Source organism: Vanessa cardui, chromosome 5 (genome assembly GCF_905220365.1).
Source record: "Vanessa cardui chromosome 5, ilVanCard2.1, whole genome shotgun sequence".
Taxonomy (NCBI): Eukaryota; Metazoa; Arthropoda; class Insecta; order Lepidoptera; family Nymphalidae; genus Vanessa; species Vanessa cardui.
In genome coordinates this window covers 11,680,921-11,701,186 of record NC_061127.1, presented here as the reverse complement: position 1 = coordinate 11,701,186, position 20,266 = coordinate 11,680,921, and the positions used below count along the sequence as shown (strand labels likewise).

Sequence of the window (20,266 nt, the reverse complement as noted above, 5' to 3'; positions counted from 1 at the left end):
CTATAAGTAGTAATTATCGACATTAAAATCAATACGTGGAATTGAACGTGAACGCAACTATCTATCTATACGATATTTAGGCTGCTGAAAACTTCTGTCAATAACCTAGAAGATAAATAATGTAATTTTGTAATGTTATGCATGTATGGAAAGTATTGATGATTTTGTGAGAAAATATGATACTCATAAAAAGATGCGAGGGACAAACGTAAAGTAATTACTGCTGTTATTTGACTGCATGAAGTTAGAAACTCTTTTGTGATGCAATGTATACGTTTTTACACCAAGAAAGCGCTCAAAACACTTTTGTTTGCTAAAAAAGTCAAATAAATTGATAGTACACTTCGGAAATGAAACGATCGTCACGAAACTATTTCTTTGGTATACGAAATATACCATGTTAGCAATCCCACGTGACACACGAACAAATAAAATAATCAATGAAAAAGAAGCCCTTTGCCGGTTGTTCAAAGCTTCAATTAGTAATTTATTTTCCGAACGAATAATTTGACAAAAAATAAATGTTAGTTAAAAGTGTTACATTTCTTTATTGAGTAAAGTATTTTGATTTCAACTGATTTATAAAAATGTAGATGTCGGGCGCAGAACATGAACATGAAGCAACAAAAAGGAATACAAATTTCTGGCAGTTCGTAACGATCGATTTAACGATATTTTTAATAGTAATTTTATTGGCATTTAAATCTTATAATCTGATCTACGAGTATATTAATAATACTATTATAAATGTTAAAGTAACCCTGTCTGTTCGTCTCTCTGTCGCTCTTTCACGACTAAACCGTTGACCTAATCTTGTGGAAATTTATATAAAAACAATATCATAACTGTTTTGTATAGTGCTAACTTTCTATTTAAATAAATAAATAATTGTAAAATTTTCCGTCACATTTCTGCTACAGTTGGGTGTTGAGTGTTTACATGTGTATAGCTATTTATAAATATATTAATGCAGTTGGACGTGTGGCGTGCACACGTGTTGCTCTTGAAACTACCATGCAATCTTTGTAGCCGGAATTGAATGATACTTGTAAGTGTATGAATTAACACGAAGTACAAATCAATATAACTAAGTATATAAAGTAGTCGCCAAAAGTTTCGTTTACGTTTTAGAGTATTGATTGTCATATGTTAAGAAAAAAAATGTAACCTATGTCCTGTGGAGTTCGAGTTCGCTTCACACCAAATTTCGTCAAATTCAGTTCAGCGGTTTGGTCGTGAAAAAGCGACAGACAGACAGTTACTTTCACATTTATAATATTAATATAGGTTATTTATGAATATATACAGTAGTAGTATTATCAAATAATTTTCTTATATAATTGTGACAAACAATGTTTTTAATTTTTATTTAAAATGTTGGTCGGTCTCCTAATTAGAAACTCCGACAATAAGCCCTATATTTCAGTCATAAAACCTAAAAAAATATATAAAACTATAAAACCTCTTTTGCGAGCTGACCTCAATGGATATCAGACAAAAAACACAAAAATAGCGAACGCTCGGTAGCCATTATTCACGAGTAGAGAAATAAGCCTACTCTCTGTTTGAGTACAAAAGTTGCTCTCCACTAACCGTACAATAGTTCCAAGAATATTTAACCGTAACTTACGTAGTAGATTAAACATTGAATAATGCGTTGGAATAGAATCTATTTGGTTTCTATTGTCTAAAAATTAAAAAAAGAATTTTGCTGTTGAAATTATGGTGTATAATATTTTAATAATATAAGTGTTTATTTTGATTTCAATATTTGGAATTCGGTTTCTATAAAATACTCGGATTTTTTTGGTAAATATTTGGTGATCATGATATCTTATTGACTTATATCAATGTTATTGACTTATATCATAACAGAATCAAAGTGCAGTATTTATAGTTCTAATCCCAGAATAAGTTGGAACAGAAATTTTCTATGACCAAAAATTCTAATGAGCTTTGAAAAAAAAATGTTGTGTAAGCACAGCTAAATTCACCGGAGGAGTTAAAACCACCTATACTTTAATATTTGAAGCCTTATAAACTAACCACTAGACTATAGTCATTTAAGTATGACGGATCATTAATGTTTGAGTGACAAAAATCCAAAAGTTTCAAGCTCGCTTTTAAAATTTTAGATGACAAAATTAGTCAGCGACTCCATTGTTAACGGAGACATAAATCACTGTGACATAATTCCTAAAATAATACAATTCCTGTCGTAAATTTATTAACATTGTACACGAGACAAGCTAAAGCTATCTCAGTATAAGGACAAAGTTATACATGAAATCGCCTTTAGCGTTTGTAAATCCGAACAAGCCATTAAACAAGATACACACATATGTCCTTAGCTGCGTTCTTTATACTTTTCAACGGTATAGCATTAAATCAGTCACCGGAGGCCGTTTCTAGTATTGACCGTATACGGCATAGTCGTAAAATGTTTTGATGGCGGGATACGAACGTTAATGTCAAACCATACTTGCACTGTCACTTTTTTTTTTCTTGAAGCGTAAAACGATCCCGTTTGAGTGATTCCTGGGAACATAAATAATATGGTTCACCACGCTCGACTTCAAAGACGTATTGTTCGTTTCGAAAACAAGATTTTGAGGGGCTTACTCCAACTAGAGTCGCTTTGATCTTCTAAGTGTTTTTACGAATACAATTTCATAATCGTTTACTGTACACCCTGTATCGTGTAATTCTTAACAAATGAACGGATGATAAATAATAATTATAAATGGTAATACCTTCCCATTTAAATGATTGTTTTTCTTACGGTTATTCTAATAATACGCTTTCAAAGAATATACCTTCATTTAAAATGTATGGGATTTTGGCCGTTATTTACATTCATAAACTTTGGAAAGTACTTTGTAAAGTAAATTAAAATCCTGTAAATGTTTTTTTGTAGAAAGAGGAAACAAATTTGTTCCACCATAACGTTCAATGGATGGTTTATGCGATATTTATGGATTTATATACCTACGACATTTTTCTTTAAGAACAGAAAGTTACTTGACCTGGGTTTGAATCCGCAATCTTCGATTATGTATATGTTCCACTATGCCCATAGTGTCAGGGCATAGTTGACGTTATGGCGCTAGTAAAACTATATGATAAAAATAAAAATAAAATAATAATACTTTACTCGATTATATTACAAGTATTTTCGAATCGTAATTTTATAACATTAATTTCAATTTTAAGTTCCTAGTTATTCGAAATGTTGAATATACCGAGAATAACTATAAATAAACTCAGTAATTAATAAAACATAGTTTATACGTATTAATCATTTACAAGTCTACTTTTGTCATATAAAACATTATGCATCTCTATTTAATATTGAGCAAATATTATTTTAATAAAAAATAATTTCAATGATAAGACAGATTTTATTATTGTCAAGTTCAAACATATTGATCTGAAAATCAAGGCTTGGATATCTTGCGTACGATGTTTAAAGCGTGTAAATTTATGTGTCTTAGCAATGATTATAAAAATAATGGTGTATCAAATTAAATCAAAGAAAAAATCTTTTAAATTGAGCTAGTAAATATAAAATATATATTGGTTTTTACCATTTTTTTAGGCGTTTTTAATTTTGCCGTTTCATAAATTTAAATCATTTGTGAAAAATATATTGGCAAAGGAGGCATATTATTCGATACAAGATTTTATAAATGATAAAAAAGCGTGGAGTTAATTCCTGTTGACTTCCAAGCAGGATATATCAATTTAAATAATTGTATTTAACTAACTGTGACTTTGTATTTTTTAAATGTTGAATAAAAGTAACTACTGAGTTTCTTTCCGGTTTTTCTCTGTAGAATCTACTTTCCGTATTGGTGGTAGCTTCACTTAATTGTAAAATGACGATTCAAAAGTGCTTGTCTACTTGAATAAAGTTTATTTTGATTGATTGATTGATATTCTAGTTTCCATTTTTAGAAAAATAGTTAAAATATTATGACTAATTATCTACTGAACATATCGTAGTCTCAAGTCAATGTAATTACATATTATAAATACGTAATAAGTAGGCACTTGATTATATGTACTCTTAATAATTTGTTCTTGTCATTTCTATTGCTTCATGTTTGAAAAGTTTTTAATAATCATTTTACTTTAAAAATCTTTGAAAACGTTACAAGGTGTTATAAAAGTGAGTTGCTATTTTCTTTTAAAACCGCAATTTCATCGCCTTCATGCCTCCTTTATTAATACTCGGGACTTGAATGAAATATTCCTGTAAAGACGATTCTTAATTTTCAAGAATCACTTTCAGCGTGATATTAAAAAATAGTTTCAATGTACTTTGTATATAACGAGCTTTCATGCGAATACTTTATTTATCAATAAAGCAAGATATAGAGGATTTAATATGAATAAGTATTTCAATCTTAAAAAATCATCAAAAACAAAAATCACTCATATATAGTACTCGGGTAGGATTTAACAAGCACTTTTGAATTGTCATTTAACAGAATTGTTTTAAAATTATAGCTAAATCAAATTTTGGAAATTCCTCCGTGCTTGGTATGTACATTGCACTGAGAAGATCCAGCAAGCTCAGTATTTATTCCATGTTATTCAATATGGTTTGTTGGATTAAAGTGTGACAATTTTTTATTTAACAAACGCTGACACCTAATGACAAACCTAATGACATTTTTCCGAAGTGTCTTTTTCATATCAACAGTTTTAAACACAAAATCTTAGGTTAAGATTTAAGTATTATAATATATATTTCATATATAAATTTTAAATGTTTTATGTTCAGGTCAGGTCAACTTGATATAAAAATAATTCGATTCGTGACGCAGACGGATGGTAACTATTTAGTATTCAAAAATCACGATTGATTTCAAGTAATTAAAGTTTTGAGGTAAAAAAGTATTTATGTAACAGCATTGGAAGCAAATAGATTACACTTTTTTATTTATTTCAGATCGTATATACCAACATTAAGCAATCAAATTAAATCAAAATATACTTTATTCAATTAGGCTTTTACAAGCACCTTTGAATCGTCATTAAAAAAATTTATTAAGTGAAGCTACCACCTGTTAGGAAAGTATCTACCGAGAAGAACTGGCAGGTGCAGTAGTTGCTCTTTTTCAACATTTAAAAATCAACTCTACCATAGATAGTGGCACTGTAAAACATAAATATCTATTATATATATCACTTATTTGTCTATGCGACGCCAATCGTGGTAACTAAGACTTTGAAGTCTATTGTGTTTGTAATTACATTAACACACTCAACTCTCACTCACTCTAGTAGAATAATTGAGTGATATCTACTGATTGGTAGTCAATCTTGTAGAGAGATCTACTGCCAAATATCGTAAATAAAATCTGAGTCGAAGAGTATTTACTGTTTTATTTCCTGGTTACCAACAATGTTTTATTTTTAAATGTATCACGATTCTTAAAATAATTTGATGACGTAGACTTCATTACCATTACATAGTATAAAACATAGTCGCTGTCTGTACCTATGTATGCTTTAAAATTTATAAAAGGGATTTTGATGCGGTTTTTTTTATAAATAAAGTGATTCGAGAGCAAGGTTTTGTATATAATGCACGGACAATACAGTAAAGAGGCACTGATAACTTTAGAAGTTTCTAATGTGATATCTGTAATAAACAAATTCTGTAGTATATTTAGTATCAGTATTGTACCTGTGTGAAGTGGAGGCGGGTCGCTAGTAATTTATAAAATTGTATCTGATTTGGTCAAAGCCGGTATTTGTGCTAAAGTGCGTGCGCCAAAATACGTCTACTGTAAATTTCTTCTCCCCTAATCTGATGGAACGGCAATCTGATACATCTGGAAAGAGTTCGTGCAATCATCAATCTTTTTATGTGATTTTCGAGGCACAGGTGTGTCAACATGCTCGTAGCTCACTTTTACACTTGAGAAAGTAATATAAAGAAATATTGTTTTTGTGTTGAATTTAGAACCTCAGAATTTGCAGCATTTCAAACTAAGTCAAAACCAACAGCATCACATAACATCTTAGTTCCATAGGTTGGTGGTACATTGACGATGTAAAGAATAGTTAATATTTCTTACAGCGTCATTGTCTATGGGTGATGATGACCACTTACCATCAGGTGGCCCATGGCTCGTCCGCCAACCTATATAACATAAAAAAATCTCCGTTTCATTGCGCTACAAACTAAAATATTATAAAAAATTGATTGTTTGCGCAAAGAAACAAAAAATGCATTTAAATAAATAAATTTAAAAAAAAATAACTCACCTTAACTCATTATTTAAATGAGTTTTAAATACATTGTCAAGGTGGAGCAGGGTTCGGATATAGAGCACAAACATACGTCTCGCTCACGTGACAAAGACGAATAATGTGCTAACTATGAATACCATTACGTTAAATTTTAATTATTCTCGAGAGTTTCCCCTTAAGTAGGAGCATGTTAGCCACAAAACAGATGCTCACAGTTTGGTACAAGTGCTGTTATATAAAAATTGATTGATATTTTCGGAACACTTAAATATATCCTGTGTAAGATACGCGGATCTTAAAATAAAAAAAAAAATCTATAACATTTATAAAATATATTATTGATATATAAATCATGTGACAAAACGATATCAAATAAAATTGATTTTTATAGAGATTATGCCCCATTTTAAGGAATTACTAACATAGGAACAATAGGAACTATTTAACCTCATTCACTTAGGAGTGATAGCCTAAGAGGCAGGATCGACCAAGGAAGTCATTATTGACGCTATTATTTTATAATTAAAAAAAAAAACAGATAACAATTAGGTTATATTCATTAATACACGCCTATAATTTAAAATGAAGAAGTAACGTCATGAGTTAAATACTGTTTTGGAAAACATAATTTAATATTAATCAATACACGAACGAAAAATTGAAATACAAGTCGAAAATATAAATACCATCCACTTGAAAATTGAAATAAATATAGTAACCTCTTATAACTTAAGCCGCTTTCCAAAAGCATGGCCGATCGTTCGCCACGTGCTCCCTATTACGCCTCTCGCTGAGTATGAAATACGAGTAGGTATATTCCGCTATAAATAGACGACATCCCTTAATGACCCGTTGTCTAAACGACTTAAGTTCAGAGGGTTCCAACAGTTGGCTCTTGTAAATATTTTTATCCTAGTTTTATAATCGTACACATGCATGTGTGTGGTCACTAACACATGAGTACCCACTAAAGCAGTTAAGTTTGATATAAACACGCTCTTGATTTATAAACAAATTTTTAATAATGATATGTGGGAATATAACGATGGGAGGAGTATTGAATATGAATTTTATGACTTCGTTTTATGGCTTTTTTAATATAACTAATCAGGCACCATTATTCAATTTAAATGATATATTAAAATGCTTATCTTATGTACATTTGATTTGTTTGTTTTTTGTTAAATGGTTTATAAAGTTTCACTTTTTATTGAATTTTACTACAATATAGGAGCTGACTTAATATTTTATCCAGACTTACATAAATATAAATTTAGCTTTTTTTTGTTAGTATTGGACAACATTAGATATTACTTTGATTCCAATCTAAATAGATAAACCACTTGTCAAAATCTGAAGTAACGACGGCACCCAGACCCAGAACAACATAGAAAACTAATAAACTTTATAAGATAAGATAATCGAACCCGGGACTTTAGAGTGGCGTGCTCGGCCACAGAGGTGGTCTTTATGCAACAGACGCGGTATCCTCATTATGATGACCTTCGTCGCTGAGTATGTCTTTATGAATTTAAAAATACAAATTATCTCACGAAAAGTTAATACCTCGATTTGAATATTCTCATACAATTTACATGTTCTGTTCTGTTCATAGAAGCAAATTTTAGTCTACAAAAGTGAGCAAGTCATTCGTTATATTTTTTTTATGTACAGGACATCGATTCCGTATTATAAAACAAGGAAAATACGCAACACTGTCATAAATTTTAAATGATCCATCGCAGGTCTGACATCTCACGGGACCCATGTATTATGAAACAAAACACAACGATAGATTCTCGTATCGATTTCGATTTTTTTTTCATACTAATTGTCAATACCGATTCGTCATCATTAGTCAAAGTTATTTTCCAAGATTACCCAGAGGAGTAATACGTACATCTAGTCTAATTATATTTGTAATTTTTATCATTGCAATATTCATATGAACATTAAATATTATTTAAATTAATGAAATCATTTAGGATAACGATGAAAATATCAGGAACTTTATATCTAAGTCATTTATGGTTTCCAAAAGGACGTGTGTCAGGGTAGTGTACCAGGGTACATAGTAAAAAGTCAAATTATTTGTTATAATTATAAGATTTTGAATTAACATGGTTATTTTATAGCATATCTACGAATTAACAAGACATTTGTAGATAATGTCGAAATATCTAGCTCCAACGGTTAAAAAAGGCATGGTAAATATCCCGTAATTAATAACTGTAATAAATTATTTGTTGTTAAATAATGATGCAAAACTCAAGTGATTAATTTTATTTCTTCCATTTTTTTTCTATCCTAGTTAATTGGTGACCATTTCCATTTAATTAGTATAGAACTGATCTTTTTAGTCGACATCGATTATTTTTTTATTATATAACAGTCACTGGCCACTTTTAACTTAAACCACGCGCTAAAAATCTCAGAACACGTGCTACTTTTAAAAACTCCACCTTAAGATACCTTTGCTTATATAATGGAGACGAGAAGAAAAAAAGTAATTTAGTGGTCTAGCCACGACTTCTGTAATCTTTGAATTTAGAATCCCAAAACTTAACACGCACCGAAACCATTTTGGACAAGACCCAAACTATTAACAATTAAAGTGTAGATCTTTACAATAAGGTTTATCTCGAATTCAGCATGTTAATCAGAATGGTCGAACGTGATCTGTTTCACTCCGACGTGATTAGCACCACGATGCTAGATTTGCATAATTTCTATTGGCTTTCCACAATCCTGTCTCACAGGTAAAGGCATATTTGCGTAACGGCGACGTTCGGACGTTGTAATGAGACATTATGACACCGAAGGCGACGTTCGCCTTTGAGATAAAGCTTGCGTTCTATTTGTTATTGTTATATCCTACACTCTCTATATGGAAGCGTTATAGAGATATCTTAAGGATGTATCACACTGATTTTTACTTATCGCTTTGCACATTAGTTGAACATTCATATTATACAATGTTGTGTCTTTTTCTTTCGATTGTAAAATCATTGAAGACAGAAAGAGAGGAGTTTGTATTTAACTAAATGCCCACTACACGATGATTATAAGAATGGTCCTTTATAGACATTTGTTTGGTTACAACAAAATAAATTCAGATACATTAAATTCGAAATATTCAAAAAACCGATAACTAAATACTTCATTTAGAATTTTTTATTTTAGTATTTAGTTTTATATTACACTCTCTTACTATAGAAAAAGTACAAATAAGATGAAGATTAGGATTAAAAAAAGTCCGTTATTTTATAGAAGTCAGGGACGAAATTAACATTTATCGAAAGTCTTGAATCCATTGCCTTATATAATTACTAATTTACTACTAAGAACTACTTATATTAATATTTCGTTTATGTTATCATCAAATTAATAGTTCCTTATAGTGCTAGCGTATTATTATTATTATTCGGCCATTATACCGCATAGCGGTCTGGTTTCACTCTACTCTTTACGATTTCGACCCCGAGTATACAATTCTGTAGATACGAATCAAGGTCAAAGCCACAATGCTGTTTATTATAGTAGGAGCCATTTCCAAAAGCCTTATTAAGTAAATAGTAGCCATTTATATATAATATCATTATATCAACATTGTTATAACTACAAGCATAAGGAATTGTTAATATTTCTCGCTGTGATAATATCTCAAGGGTGGTGGTGACCACATAAAATCAGGTGACCTAAATTACAGACTACACTACTACCACTACACAATTATTTATGTTATGTTATGATTGTCTACAGAATTACTACTTGGGACACTCCGAACACATCAAAAAGCCGCTTGTGACGAAGAAATGGTGACCCTGATATGTCCGAGAGGAACCACGATTAGTATACAAGTGGCTCAGTATGGGGCCTCTGCTTCCCAATCATCCTGCGCCTCTGAGCTCACGGAATACCAGCCGGTTGCCGTCGAAGTTGTTGGAGACACGTCATGCGTCTGGCCAAGTGCATTGCAGGTGAGGGGAAATCATATTTTTAAATAATTTTATTTAAAAAAATATATAGCTCACTAGTTATTGCCCGCGCGTTCATCTCTCGCGTTTAAGGAGTTGATTGTCACATGTTAGGCAAAAAAAGAAGCCTATGTCCTTGGATTTCAAGTTCCAATTTCAAATTTCAAATTTTATCAAATTCGGTTCATTGGTTTGACAGTAAAAGAACGACAGATAGACACGATTACTTTCACATTTATAATATTGTTATCGGCATGCCTTATATGGCTCATGCTTTCAAAATACCTTAGTGTGCGTCTGAGGATAATTAGTAACGACAGCAAAAAAACTACAAATAAGATTACATTTATTTAGTTATTGTATATATATTAAAGCATTTAATAATAAAATATTTTTGTACCCAGTCTATACTGGCGTGAAAATTTTATAACATTTGAATAATGGAAATACTGAGAAACTTTAAAATAATTATTTCCCTATTTAACGCCGACGCATATCCAAAAATAATTTGAGCATATCAGCCTAACAGGACGAGAAATAATATAGATATTTAAATAATAAAAATATAGAAATAACAAATACTCTTTTGAGTGTGCCATGCATTTTCTAGTCGTCTTTTAAAAAAAAAAATATATCAAAGAAGCCAAGCAAATACTTAGAGAGTAGTAAAGTATAGAAAAAGTAAAGCAACAATCTATTAATTTCCTGTTACTGGACAAAGGCATCCTTAAGGAGAAGGTTTCAATTACTTTGAAAAACTTAATACAATAATAAAATTTCACTAAAATGATAATTTACTATCGTATAAGGAAGAAACTGCCCGTCCCGATTTCGTAGAAGTAAAATTCAAACAAAGTCGCTCCCCCATTCCTTCACATAAAGTCGAAATTTCCAAGAGAACTTCTTATTGAATGTTTATTTTATAAAATTAATATAAAACGCTCTGTAGTCTAATAATAAGTTTAGATCGCTGTCTAGTATCTAATTTATGGTATGATGCAATTTGTAAAAACTTGGTGGTAGGGTAGGTTCTCCAGGGTAGGTACCACCCACTCATCAGATATTCTACCGTTACACAACAGTACGCAGTATTGTTTTGTTGCGGTTTGAAGGGTGAGTGGACTAGTGTAACTGCAGGCTCAAGGGAGATAGCATATTAGTTCCCAAGGTTGGTGGTGCATTGACGATGTAAGGAATAGTTAATATTTCTTACAGCGTCATTGTCTATGGGTGATAGTGACCACTTACCATCAGGTGGCCCATATGCTCGTCCGCCAAACTATTCCATAAAAAAATATATAGAAATTTTATGCATATAACTCAAACTCAATTACCTATATTGTCATTACGGGTGATAAAATAATAATTGGTTCTAGTGTCAATAAGATTATGTATGCTATATGACTAAGTATCATAATGTTTACACTATGCTAATATCGTTTGCATGAACTAAACTTTGTCTAAACGGAGCTCCCAAACCAAGCCTTATTAATAAGAACAATGTTTACTTAAACAGGGGAGTTCGTTGGAAACTGTTAATAATATTCTCGGAGCCTACTTTACAGAAAATTTTGCATTTATAACAACCTCTTGGCTTGTCTTGTTCTAGTTTTGACCTCTTTTGTATTTAATTTTGAAAAGAATTTCCAACGAGGTAATTTATTTTCTGACTGAATGGAAATGTACTTTAAAATTGCGAATAATATTACGTATGCGTGTTTGTATGTGTATGTACGTAAGGCTTTTTAAGGATACGTATCCACTCGTCATAATATAATCTACCGTCAAATTGCAATCAGTATCTACTTAGTAATTTTGTGTTCCATTTTGAAGGTAAATCAGTATCCCAAGGTAGTAGGTAGGTTGTAGGACATGATTGGTGATTTATTAAATATTAATCCTTACCTCTTATCATCCAATTTGCCATTTTTCCATCTAATGTCAATTTTAAAAAAAGAACAATATCGCATTAAAATTTTCTTAAAATTAAAAATATTCCATTGAAACTTCCCGATTCTTTCAGAGCATCGGAGTCTTACTCGTAATTTTCGGCTGGCTTGTCAGCAACTATTAAAGTAGGTCATTCATGAGGCTTTTAGTCGTCAATTGAACGGTTTCTGGCATGTCGCTGCGCTGGTTCGTTTTTTAGCAAGGCTTTTATGACTCATTCCCTTACATTCCGCTATACCAAAGGTTTGTGGAAATTCAGCATTTTACGCGTTAATGGTTTTCAATGGTTTGTTCCTATTCTTGAAATTATCAACTGTATGACAATGGTTGGCATAACTGGTTTCTTTGATAAAATCTGTTTTCTCTTAATTATGCCTTTGATATTTAATTTTAACCAAGTCTTGAATTACGAACTACAAAATTATTACTATTCGTGAAGTTGAGTAACTACCAGTACTTAAATTTACGGAATTAAAACTATTCTTGTTCTAATGTAAATATTTGCTGAGACTTTCCTTTTATGACGACTTGCAACTTCTATTACTGATCTGTGGACCTTTCACATGGACATGCAGCTTTCCTCACGATGCTCTCCTTCATCGTATTCACCAGTAGACTATAAACTCAATTCAAGAACGCCCATGATACTAATCCGTTAAAAACCTACAATCATTAACCACTGAGCAACCTCGCTTGTCATATTAATCTTGATACCTTAATGCAAGTAAGATTTAATTAAAACTAGGAAATGCAGCCTCTTAATTAAAATTAATTTAAAAGTACATCTTACTTCAGATCCTGTTAAGTAGGTACTGGCATGGTAAATAAATTAAAGTGACTTTGCAATCATGAAGTGTTTTTAATTAGTTATAAATCTGGAATATAGACATTTTTATATACAATAGTTGTCTTTAAGACTATTTTGATGTTTGGATAAAAAAAAAGATTTTTTTTGAGATTATACGTAATTTGAAGTGCAATTGTAGCTTAAGATAAAAGATTATAGACGCAGCTCACTTTTAGCTTTCTATACATAAATAAATGATCAGCAGACGAAAAAAAATAAAATTTTAACAAAAAGAAAAACCGACTTCAAACAAAACACTATTTTAAAACAAATGAATATGCACGAAAAAGTAATAAAAATAATTGCGTATTCAACATATTTTTTAGAGTCTTCCTAAGTTAAATGAAATGAAAAATATTAGACTACTTAAAAGTCGATTAACGATTATATCATGTAGTTATAGTTATTGGTATATTCGGAGCCGGTGTCAGCCACGGTGCCCTTGCCCCAACAATCAAAAGAAAGAAGCGATACGAGCCCCTTGATTGATCCAGTATATTATTGTGTAAAAGGTAATTTGTAAAAAACATATTTGTTAAAGTATTCTCGTATTGTTTTTTGATAGATATACTGTAGGGTTTTATTGGCTGACACCGACTCCAAATATAACAATAATTATAACTACATGATATAATCGTTAATCGACTTTTAAGTAGTCTAATATTTTTCATTTCATTTAACTTAGGAAGACTCTAAAAAATATGTTGAATACGCAATTATTTTTATTACTTTTTCGTGCATATTCATTTGTTTTAAAATAGTGTTTTGTTTGAAGTCGGCTTTTCTTTTTGTTAAAATTTTATTTTTTTTTTGATTTTAAGTGAAGCTGATGTTGACTAACTATTTTTTTTTAATACGGATCGATTAAGCGTTCCGTTTATATGAGTCAGAAACTACTTCGAGGACAATTTCAAAGGAAACTTGCGAATAAAGCAAAAATAGACTTTCGAAAATGCGGATTTAATACGTCACGCGGCGTAAACTACAAGGATCCCTCGAAAGAGCTGTAATCGAACTCAGCAAAAAAACTTTGAAAAAGACCAACTATATTTCGTACATCATATGACATCACATCACATACACAAAATTTGATTAAAGATAGTAAGAAATTCTGCCCCATATCGCACCCTAACTGCGAGCCGTATAGGAGTTCCATCACTACATAGTATAAAACAAAGTCGCTTTCTCTGTCCCTATAACTTTAAATCTACGCAACGGATTTTGATGCGGTTTTTTTTAAAAGATAGTGTGATTCAAGGGGAAGGTTTGTGTATATAATACATGAACAATATAGTAAAGAAACACTGATAATTTTAGAAGTTTGCGATGTGATGTCGTATATAAACAAATTCTGTAATATATTTAGTATCAGTATTGCACCCGTGCGAAGCCGGGGTGGGTAGCTAGTTGATTATAATATTCGACTATGATAATTACATAAACATAACCACATTACGGAAGGTGACTCAAATATCCAAATAACCTATAAATAAAAGATTCGACCGAGTATCGCTAACGTGCTCCTCAGAATTGTTCCGTTCCCTTCCGTTCCGTTACTTTGTCATGGATCCTGTGCTCAGAACCTTACCAAACTATCACCAAATTACCCTTGAAGTATATATTTTATAATAAAAAAAGAATTATCAAAATTGGTTAACGTGATTTTCAGTTATTCACGTATTTGTCGCGCATACACGTAATGCAAATTTAAGACTTATGTCGTTTTCACATGGATACCATCATCGGAAAAAAAAATAAAAAAAATGGGACCCCACGGGAAGCACTACCTTTCAAACAAAAAAAAATTATCAAAATCGGTCCACCCAGTAAAAAGTTATGAGGTAACAAACATAAAAAAAAAATAAAAAAAAAATAAAAATACAGACGAATTGATAACCTCCTCCTTTTGGAAGTCGGTTGAAAATGGAATGGAATCTAGCAATATTTGTCAACCATGGCCTAAATTCTTCTTCCCATATAAGGATGCCCACTTATGTTCTAGTTATAATGCAATTGAAAGATAACAGTTTTCAATACAAACATATTTAAATAAATACAATAAGCAGGTCAATGGAATGTTAAACCTTATTATATAGGTAGGTAAGTTTCATTTTAAGTAAACTTCTTTAATCATCGTGCTAATTATTTCATAGTATAATTTTATTAAAATTTCTTCATGCAAACGATAAATTTAAAAATAAAATGCTTCGATATTTAAAGATAGAATGAAATTCTTGCTGCGATTAAATCTTCCTTTTTTAATCTTCTAAGGTTTTTCTCAACTGGTGGCCGTTTAATTTTGTCCTTCATCTATAAAATTTAATAGAAAAAAAACATAACTTAATTGATATTTCCAGGAACTTCCATACTAAGGATGATTATTATAAGCATAATGGCTGGCTTACTTTACTACACGTTGCTTAAATGCATCCCATAGTTTTTGTAGCATAAAATACATTGATCTCAGACGAGATAGTAATGTTTTTTTTAAATATAAGCTTGGGTTGGGTATCTATCTAATAGGCTACTTGTATTCTACTAAACAGGGTTAGGGGTTGTGAAATAACACGTTCTCATAACAAGTTACCCGAAATAATTTGTTGTTTTCTATTTATATAGGGTACATTTTTGTTTGAATAATATTCACACCTACAAAGGCACCAATTCGTTATCATACATGATAATATTCGAATTAGATATAAGTCTAGTCTTTAACGTTCGATATATCTCTTGTTTCTATATTCCATCAACTATCACTTTTTAGCCAGCATGTGTTCTTACAATATAAGGACATTGGCATACATACCTATATATAAACAATTAAGATAGATAATTGATTCATTTATATGCTTCCTGTTTTAATTATTTTATTTTTTTATTTCAAATAAAGACTATTTTTTAATATCATAGTGTTTATAAGAAACTTAGTTGAACGATCTCGATTTTATTTATATCCGATAGTATGATAGCTTAACAAGTATTTTATGAAATGAAATATTTATAGAATGTTCAAAATGGATGCCTATTTAAAATTCTGATACACTGACGTTTTAATTTATTTCTCGTTTGAACTTATAATGAAATATTTGCTTTGTAATGCACGGTTTTAAATATTCCAATATTATATATAACATTGTGTTATATTAACTTTTGTTTCGTAAAATCTTGCTTGGGTTGCTATAACGGATGTTTTTCTAAAACAATCATTTGAAAATACTAAGTATAACGTTGATCTAATTGAACCTTACCTCTTGAACTTTCACATATAAGGATACTTTATTGACACTTAATACTTTAAGTATTAAAAAAAGTAAAGTAACAGCTTGTACATTTTCCACTGCTAAGATAAGGCCTCCTCTTCCATTAAGGACAGGGTTTGGAACCACGCTGATCCAATGCAGGTTGATGGAATGCACATGTGGCAGAATATCGATTTTTGATTTCAGCTAAAACCTCTCAAGCTAATAATTAAATAATTAATTGATTAATTTATGAAATAGTTCACATTTAACTAAAAATTATAATCTTTATTAAAATAATGAACTGTTACATGAAACAATGACACTTTTGACGTGTTGGTCGTTTCCCGAGTCGTTTGAATTTCGAACTTAAATCAACCGGCTATCATTTTGACATGCACTCGGACATTTGTTACGAGTGCTATCAATCACCCACATTCACGTTTTGTCTAATTCACAAACAAATCACTCGCACCTACAAACTCTATATTGTTATGAGAGTTTTTGCTTACGAAATCAAATAATTTTTAGTATAGTTCATGTTTTAAATTATATCAATGACGACAGAATTATAAAATATTTTCTTTAACCGCATAGGCATATATCTCTACTACACGTAATGGTATTAGTGGAATGTAAATGCGTCAAACAGTCAGAAATAATGAACTGGACTAATTGCCCTAACCATGCTGCCCCGCCAGATGCCTCTTCACGCCTCAAAGGCAAAGAAAGAAGTTGTCTATTTTCTTCGTACGCGATGCAATTTAAGTTATAGATAGATTAAAATGTCTAGCCTAAAATAAGTCATAGGTACCTTATGTTTAAACTGTAGTGATTTTAAGAAAAAGGGAAAGAAATATAACTAATTATTATTTTACATATTATTTACTAGTAAGAAAATAACTAAAAATATAAGCATTAATTTTAATCGCTTACAGAACTTTGAAAATGAAATGGACATGTACTTTTATTTTTATGATTTAACATTCCAGATACAGTGCTCTATTATACACCATATAAAACAAAAGTTAACAAAATTGTCTGTGCTATTTGAATATAGAATATATCGTATTATTTTCGTCGATAATATTAAATTCGTTAGGATGATATCATTGACATAAATCTTTGAATATAATACTATTGTCCCTTATAACATTAACATAGATCTTAGTATCATAGATGCTGAGATTTTATTTTACTCATACACAAGCTTCCCGTCCCGACTTTGTCCGAAAGAGGAATGTATTTATTTCCCGATCACTGCGCCGCATACCATACAATCTAAGCCATACAAGGCTACTGCTTATGATTTGTAAACTTAATAAATTTTTATAAATAAAAAAAAAACCGCCTTCAAAAATGAACTAAAAAGAAAAAAATAATCTGTTACATCCATATCCAATTTACGTTTTTTTAATCACCTCTCAAAGTCGGGGCCAACGTTTCTAATATAGGTACATAATACATACATACAAAAACTAAATCTATTTATTGTATAGATGACACCATTAGACAAACCTTAGTTTCGATACAAATTAAATGATTTCAATATAGGAATTTATTTACTTTGTTGGCACCGACTTCAAAAGGTGATTAAAAATCGTAAATTGGATATGGATGTAACTGATTATTTTTTTCTTTTTAGTTCATTTTTGAAGGCGGTTTTTTTTATTTATAAAAATTTATTTACTGCTTTTCAGTGTTGTTTTGTTATTTATAATTACAATTGGTAGTGTTTGTCATTCACTTTAATGCCGTTAATCAATGAGGAGTTCTCCTGGTAGTTCACCATCAGCTAGACTTCTTCATATGCATGTTTACTAACATCAATTGCTTGACGACTATCTTAAAGAAATAGAACTAAACCCGTAAAATAGTTACTTACTAATAGGTTCTGATTACCAGTTGTGGTCTTCATCATCAGTTCCACTTCATCAAATGTCACTTTTCGTGAGCATATGACCAGGGCACTTTGAATAAAACCGAAATCACTATAGGTGTGCCTATAAAATTTGAGGAGTACCCTCGATTTCTTCAGGATCCCATCATCAGATCCTGATCTCCTGACAATGGGACCACCTGTAAAACATGCCCTTTCAAACAAAAAAAAGAATTGTCAAAATCGGCCCAGCCATCTTCGAGTAATTCGGTAACATACATAAAAAATAAAAAAATAAAAAAAAGGCCCCGACGAATTGAGAACCTCCTCCTTTTTTTGAAGTCGGTTAAAAAGAAACTACTAATAAATTATCGCTATGAACTGCTTATAAGATAATATAATACAATGAATTGCTATTTTATTTTCAACCGACTTCAAAAAGGAGGAGGTTCTCAATTCGTCTGTATTTTTCATTGTATTCTCGTTAATTTCACTTACGTAATTATATTCAGTTTTATCTTTGATCCAAATTTTTAATAAAGAATTCATCGCGAATAGTATAATTATGGCTAAATCGTATACTCAATGTAAGCCAAACCTATTCCAGATTTTGGGCTTAATACTCCAGAATGGTCTAAATTGAGTTGGTATACAAATTTTTATCAGAGCGCACAAGTTTCTTGCTAGTTTAAACCCAAATAAATCACACAATAGTTTCTGGCTATGAGCCTCGACGTACCAACATATTATTTTGCATAAAACTTTTAGAGGAAATTGTGGGATGACGCGTTATCGATTCTATTCAATTCTTTGCTCAGTAGCTTTTATTCGAGCTAAGAAAACACAGATTATTTCATCAATGTCACGTAGTCTGCGGAAGACAGGAAGGAGATGAATCGATGCGGCCGAGATTAAAAAATCGATTTAATTTCACAGAAAATAATCGGAGCGAACTTCTTAGCTAATTCTACACTATGAACCTCGATTATGGCAAAACGAATTCATTAAAAATGTAAAAGATTGATTTATCTATATATATAGAAAAAAAGATTGGTTCTCCTACTTTTATAGATAACAAGTGTTACCTATATGAAATTTCTAAATTCTGCAGCAAAGAAACAATAGGGAAGCAAAACAAAAAAAATATTTTTAAATTTATATTTTTTTTTTATTTATCTTATGTAGAGACTTGTAAATAGGTTTCATCTAGCCAATACGAAAACCTTGAAAACTTAGATGTTATATCACTTAGTACTTAGGTATTATGTTTGCTCATACCAGTTGGCTCATACAATACCCTGCTAATGGAAACATAACAACAATAAGTATCAGTGGTAAAGTGGTGAGTGGAACTTACCCAGATGGACTCACACAAACAAACTCTTATACCATTTAAAGTGATATTATTAACGTAAATAAAACGCTAGAATACAATTGCAAAGCGATCATAATAGATTTAGTAAGCTCCTATTATAACTGAGATTTCACGAGGGCAGTACGATTAGCAGAACCTCATTAGTCATTTGGTAAGTTGCCTGCATCTGACAGAAACACATAAGTTAAGCAAAGCCTAATTATAGTTACTGTATATTATATAGTTATCAAAATTTCTACTATTAAATCACAATACAATGTGCTTAATGTTGAAATGCAATATTTTCTACAAATAAAATATTCATGTAAAAAATCTTTACGAAATTAATAGATCGTTCTTCCACGTAACTTCCAAATTGATAATCTTTTTATCTTATCTACTTGTCATATAATATAATAGTTGTTTCACATAATACTTTGTGCTGGTCATCTGAGTGCTTTCAATCTCCATTTTGTTCCATTGCTATGTTTTGGTTAGAAAGGTGACGGAGTCAATTTAATTGCAGGGAGAAGGGGTATGAAATCTTGGTACTTGTATATATCGTAGTGCTCCATTTATGGACTTTTAGTATAAAACTTTTAGTATAAATGTCTTAATGTATTGGGCCATGAGGGCCTATTGAGATTACCTTAGACCTTCCCCATTTAGGTAAAGAGCTTATCATTCAAGATCCAACAGGGCCATACATATGCCCATGCAAAAATCCACATACAAATGCGGTAGATAAACATT

The 20,266-nt window shown here is 30.9% G+C and overlaps 1 protein-coding gene across 1 annotated transcript in view; it reads left to right on the top strand.

Moving 5' to 3' along the window:
* LOC124530009 overlaps positions 1-20,266 on the top strand; it is a 95,841-nt gene that overhangs the window by 43,848 nt on the left and 31,727 nt on the right. The window contains exon 3 of the mRNA XM_047103982.1: positions 10,030-10,247. Coding sequence (XP_046959938.1) covers positions 10,030-10,247 — 218 coding nt within the window. The remainder of the gene's footprint in view (positions 1-10,029; positions 10,248-20,266) is intronic.